Raw genomic sequence first — 6,332 nt, 5'->3', positions numbered from 1 at the left:
AAAATTCTTCAAAATTAGAAACATTACAGATACCCAAATTGCAAAATAATAATAATATTTGATTAACAAAAAACCCAAAAGTACAAAACGATTTATAGGGATTAATTTTAGAGTTTGGTATTGGCACTTTTAGAGTTGAGAGTGGGTTAACTTTAACCAAAGTCTACGCAAATACGGCGCCGTTTAAAGCCCCAATGAGGAATGAGGCCTTATTTTCGTAGACTTTAGTCGGCCTTTTTTTAAAGTCCAAACGACACTTTCTTTTTCTCATTTTTAGAATATAAAAGTCAGTCAGCGGTCGTTATCACGGCTTGGAGACAGAAGCGGCATCTTTAACGGAACCGTCAGCCACGCCGTTCCCCATCGCGGCTGACTGGACGGTCAACACGGACATGCTGGGCGAAGAGGGTCCCTCACCGTTGGATGCCATCTGGGGGTTGTTCATCATAGGGTTCCTGGAGTGACACGTGGCAGAAGAGATGGCCGTAGCTAACGATATCGGCATGAGGCAGAGTCCTTTGCCTTGGAGATACTGCATGGCCGAGCCCATGTCTTCCTCCATGAGCTTCGCCACTTGGTGCTCCGTCACCGTCATGGTGTCGTTTGAAGACGACACCGTTTGGTTGCCGTTAGTTGAGTTCCTACCTATGCCCCTGCCATTACTGTTGGTCTGGATACAGTCTCCACCTCCCTATTTAAAAACAAAAATAAATGAAAGTTTCATATTGTTGTTTTTTTTCCTCAAAAAGGAGAAAGAATAGCATAAAAGCCAATGAGAAAAAACAAAAATCATAAGAGGTAAATTAATTAACGAAAAAAAAATAAAGTGGAATCTGAAAAAGTTGGGGCACGCGTGCTACTTTTGATATTTTGTCGTTTTCTTACGATTGAAAGTTATTGATTTGTTCAGTTGAGTAGGTGAAATGAGTTGTGTCCTTGTTTGGGTTTGGTTTATAATTAAGTAACTAATTTTTTTTAATGGGATTTTGTTTATAAATCATATTATCATAAAGTTCATAAATACGAAAAATTGGCTAATTTTTGGTTTTATTAAATAACCTAAAATGGTTTAATTAAAATACCTCTGAGGACATATCAGCTACAAGAGGAGCTACAGCAGCTGCACCGCCCAACCTGCTCATACTCAGAACCTGTCCAACCCAAACCCAACAAAATTAATTAATTCCTATATTAATATAAGATAATAAAGAATCATATCTTTCAAACAATGACTACTAAAGATTTTCTTTAATTATTTTTGTAATTGTATTTTTAAAGCATAAATAAATAGTGAACTTTTACCTTGACTTGGAGTTGGAGGAATTTTACATAATCGATGATCTCATCCAACATTGAAGCCTTATCTGTCTGCCATTAATACCAAAAGAAGAAAGAAACAAAATTCCACATCAAATTTCACTACACAAATTTTATAAAAATTAAACTCAGTCCAATTTTATCATTTTTTGTGCTTAATAGGACTACACTGAGTACGGTTGAGGTAACAAGTATTGCACGGATTAAAAAATATATAAACTCACAGCCTGTGACCTTACAATAAAAAACAAATACACTCGTTTTACGGCACGTTGTCGTGATGACATCATCCTATCGTCATTTCCCGATCTTTTAAACCGGTGAAGTATCAATGTCAAATGACAAAATTAGCCATCTTAATGTTATGGGAATTATTACCCTGACAACAAGCGGTTTTTACTACAGTCTACTGAGAGAGAGCGAGATCTCAGTTCAGAACTGAGTGAACTTTAAATATTTGAATTTTTAAATGTATAATTTAATTTTTAATCAAATTAGAGTCAAATTTTTTAGTACCTTGTTGGCGTTGGGAACCAGTTCTTGTAGAGCTTTCATTCTCTCTGCAATTCTCTCTCTCCGTAACTGCAACCAAACGACAAAAACAAACCCCACGAACGAATGATCAGAATCAACAAACGACGACGAATAATAATGATAATGTTTCTGTTTGGCAGTTTTAGAGAATTAAAATTAAATTAAACAAACACGAATATTCTCATTAGACCCACTTATACCTGGCTTTCCCCACCGCGCAACCAAACAAGAGAGAAATTATTTATCTATATTCTATACGTACTCTTTCGGCGATACTATGTGGGTCGGTGGCTTGACCTCTTCGAGCCCTGACTCTGGGTCTAGGCTGGGCCGCGGCTGCCCCTGACGAACCACTTGGCGCCGGAGTCTGGTTCATCGCTCCCCCTGGTGCTCCAAAGTTCTGTGACTGTAATTTAAAAAAAAAAAAAATCAGTTATTATTATAATTGTCGTTTAGAGATAAAACGACATTAGTAAGGTGTAGAGCGAAACCAACCTGAGGATGGTGAAACTGATTCGGAGCTTGACCTGACCCGGGCAAAGATCCAGTGAAACCATTGAATAGAGCTTGAACCGAACCGTCTCCTCCCTGCAAATTGAACCGTAAACTTGTAATTATTTACACTACTGCCATCGCCAATTTAATTTCGACTTGATTAAGAAGAAAAAAACTTACTGGATTCGGAGATTTAAACGAGGAACCGTCAACGACGTCGTTTTGAGAACGGTCAAAGTCACCGTTACTGAGAGACAAAGGCATCGGAATAAGATTGCCTTCTCCGCCACCGGACCCGCCTGAGCCGGGGAGACCCCTGGACATCATCAGCTGTTGCTGGAGCATCATCGCGGTGGCTGCTGCGACAGCCGATTTGGAGGCACCGGTTCCGCTGCTGATCTGGTGGTTGCGAAACTTGGAAGCTAAGTTAACCGAGTCGTCGTAGTTAGGGAACACGACATTCTCGTGTCCAGACGGTGCCGTTTCGTCGGACAAGTCTCTGCAGGGCTTGTTGGAGCCGTTGATGGGAAGAGTTGTAGTATCCCAAGGGGACTTGCCGGAGTTGTTAGCTCCGGTTGGGCCTAGGTCGGCCCAAGAACAGGATGGTTGGCCCAGAGTGGAGAGCATTTGCTCGAGGAAGTCGTCGTGGGTCGACCCCGATTCGAATTGACCGGAGCCATGAATCTGAGAACCCTGTTGTCCTTGAAGTTCTTGGAGTGAGATTTGTGAAGATGAGTTTAAGAGGGAATTAAGCCCTTGCATTTCTCTGCTACAAGGCTGCATCGAAAAGATTAGTGGGTTTTGGATATAGAGTAGTAGTCTTAAAAAGGGAGAGAAAGGTTACTAGAGATGTTTGGGAGCTGAGAAAATGGAGGTGGAAACGTTGAGAAAAATAGCATTCCAAATGTTGAAATTGATTGTCGGATGTGTTTGTTTTGTTTTTGCACGAGTTTTGATTGATTAAATAGATTTGAAGAAGGGAGGGATATATATGTCGTTTTATAAAGAGAAGAGATATTAAATAGGAAAAGTAGAAGATGAAAGAGTGAACAGAGGTTGGTTTGTTTGTTTGTTTAGGTAGGACTAGGCAAGCCAAGTCCTTTATGTGTGGGGTTTGAGTTATTATATAATGGTCGTAGTCATATGATACTAGGGGTAGGGGCTATTATTATACCATTTCATTCATGTGTCTCATTCTCTCTTTTTTTAAGGCATGAGCTCTTTAATACAAGAGCATTTTTTTTTTCTATGAAAGAAAAATGTTGATTTGAACTTTTAACATCAACATTAAAAAGCGTGTTACTAAATATAATATTCTACGAAATAATTAAGGTATACAAAATATATGGAATAATAGTTGTTTGTGAGTAATGATATGTGTACACATAATTTATACTAAAATATTACGTAAATTTATGTGATACATTTTCTTAACCAATCAACTTTATTTAGAATAGGTATCACTAAGTTAAAATAATTTATCTCATAAGTATGTGAAATATATTGGTATATATTGAGGGTGCACAAATTATTGTACAAAATATTATATATATATATAGTGGTGTGTCAGTTTTTTTAACAAACTATATTTATTTAAAATGAGATTCATTGTTTTAAAAAGTAATATCACGTCACTATGAGTAATGTTTAGTGCATATATTGTGTGCATGTGTCATTACTTGAGATTTGATTGTTTTAATATTTTAAATTTCATATATTAGACACTTTAAAGTGTTGGGTCCTGGTTGTTGAAGCTGAGGGTGGCGTGTGGGTGGTCGACGATGTCTCATGATGGTGGTGGCGTCTCAGAGGTTTGTGGATCTAGTGGGTTGTCCAGTGGGGGTCGTGGTTCGTGGTCTAGAATTGGTTCTGAATGGTGGTGTTTCTTCAACACCAAGATCTTGGTGATTCTATGTGGTATTAAATTTTAGTTGTTCGGTTTTGTTAGTGTTTTCAGTTGTTTGGTTTTGTGTGTTCTGGTCTTTACTTTAGTTTGTTTGTCGTAATAATGATATTTTATCACCTTGTCTATAGGGTCTTTGACTAGTGCGAATTTTATTAGATAGTTGCTCAATTCACATTTGGGTGGTATCGTTGATTTGGTTTGGAGCTCCATTGCTTAATTGTCAAATCTGGCGAAGCACTAGGCAGTGTGTCTGCGTAGGGGTCATGATCAATCTACCATTTATGCCATTATGTCAATATTTGTCTTTGTTGGAATGACGTTGTTCTAGGGTTAATTACTCCAACTTTGTAATCGGCTAGGTTGGTTGTTGTTTGGGTAGTCTCCTTGGTGAGATCTAAACGATTCTTTGGGTATCACCTCACCAGTAGGACTATCTGTCATTTTCACCATTAAATGATAGTTTATGTAACGCCCTACTACTTTAGAGTCGTTACTAAGTGAGTTTAAAAACGTGCATTCAACTCGCTAATCGAGGTTTTACGTCAAATAGTGTAATTAAGCTATAAACAGAGGAAAAACTTTAGAAATAATTCCATTTCATTGAAAATCATAAAAGTTTAACACTTGGGATCCCAAAATACAGTTTAGAAATATTTACAACACATAAACTGAACCAAGTCGACTAAACGACAAAATCTAGGTTTATTTACAAACATCTCCCAAAATCCACTGGCTGTGGCAGCCAGGTTGGCCAAACATGTACACGCCGCTTCATGCCTGCTACACTCATGGTTGGTTGGCTTTCTCCTTACCCTTACCTGCACCACAGAGCATCTGTGAGCCGAAGCCCAGCAAGAAAATCCACAAACAGATAACATATGCAAAACATACACCAAGTATACAAACTGGCCATCAATAGGCTAAACACATACGGCCTAGCCATCCCAGGCGCTTTACCAGGCCCTGGGTTCGCGGTCTACACCGTGAGGATATCCAGGTATCCTTTTAGGGACCCGCCCTGGCAACTCGAACTCCACGTGCTCAACGCTGCTCCCGGCCCCTTGCCGTACTCGGCCTTGCACTCAACGTGCCTATCGCCGTTCCCGGCCCCTGCCGACCTCGGCCTACACTGTTCCCGACTCTTGCCGACCATTCACATAATTGCACTCATAGCATATTAAACAAATATAGAATACTAGCAAATACAATCAAAGGGCTATGCCCTACAATTTAAACACATTGGGCTCAGCCCTGCATACAAGCTCTATGGGAACAAGGGTTTTCTTACCTGAATCTCGAGCTCTCCGAGCACCGATGTCCCGAGCATAGTCCTCTAACTTGAGCCTCGCCGAAACCCTAGTCATAACACATTAACAATATCCATCCATCAAGTTCTAATCCAATAAATAACTTTGAGCCATAACCCTAACCTCCGGGACCTTGAATTATATCAATCCAGGTGATAAAATCCATCCTGAGCCTTAACCATTGAGTTCCCAAGCCTAAACACCCTTAAAAACACAAGTTGGCACTAAGAGCTGCGACCCTACCCTCAAGCGTCGCGGCTAGCCTCGAAACAGAGGCTAGCATCTCCCTAGAGCACACACGGGTCGTGGCGCGCATCACCAAGCATCGCGGCGCGCCTCAAGCATTTCGGCCTCCCATGGCCTCGCGCGCACACGGGCCGTGGCGCGCCCCTCCTAGGGCCGTGACCCTCACCTCCAAACCCAGATTCCTCACCCTTTTTCCTGCACTTTCTTCAAACCAGCTCATCCACAATCAACTTACCCCAACAATTTAACCCAGAAATCAAGCTTAAGTCTCCCATCCACACCATCTAAACTTTGCTATAAGTTCATACAGCCAAGAAACTCAGATCACAACCCAACCTAACATCATAATCTCAATTCACATGCAGCTCATGATTTTAACTGAAACTCAACTGAAACTCAAGAGATTTAAAGGTTAAACTCCTTACCTTAGGTGATAATCCCTAACCTTCTTTGCTCCTCCACCTTCAAAGCTATCTCACAGCAAGCCTCAAGCCTTGGATTTCTGCTGAAATTCTCCCAAGCTCACA

The 6,332-nt window shown here is 40.4% G+C and overlaps 1 protein-coding gene across 1 annotated transcript; it reads right to left on the bottom strand.

Moving 5' to 3' along the window:
* Positions 1 to 256: 256 nt before the first annotated feature.
* Positions 257 to 3,370, bottom strand: LOC133782921 (bHLH transcription factor RHL1-like). The gene is made up of 7 exons (XM_062222373.1): positions 2,527 to 3,370; positions 2,347 to 2,439; positions 2,114 to 2,257; positions 1,834 to 1,899; positions 1,303 to 1,368; positions 1,083 to 1,151; positions 257 to 691 (listed from the first exon to the last, which is right to left on the bottom strand). The coding sequence occupies exons 1-7, from the start codon at positions 3,127 to 3,129 to the stop codon at positions 305 to 307; spliced, it is 1,428 nt and encodes a 475-aa protein (XP_062078357.1). The 5' UTR covers positions 3,130 to 3,370; the 3' UTR covers positions 257 to 304.
* Between the last annotated feature and the right edge of the window lie 2,962 nt (positions 3,371 to 6,332).

Source organism: Humulus lupulus, chromosome 6 (assembly GCF_963169125.1).
Source record: "Humulus lupulus chromosome 6, drHumLupu1.1, whole genome shotgun sequence".
In the NCBI taxonomy this organism is placed as follows: Eukaryota; Viridiplantae; Streptophyta; class Magnoliopsida; order Rosales; family Cannabaceae; genus Humulus; species Humulus lupulus.
Note: the sequence above shows the minus strand (reverse complement) of the source record. Positions and strands in the feature narration are given on the sequence as shown.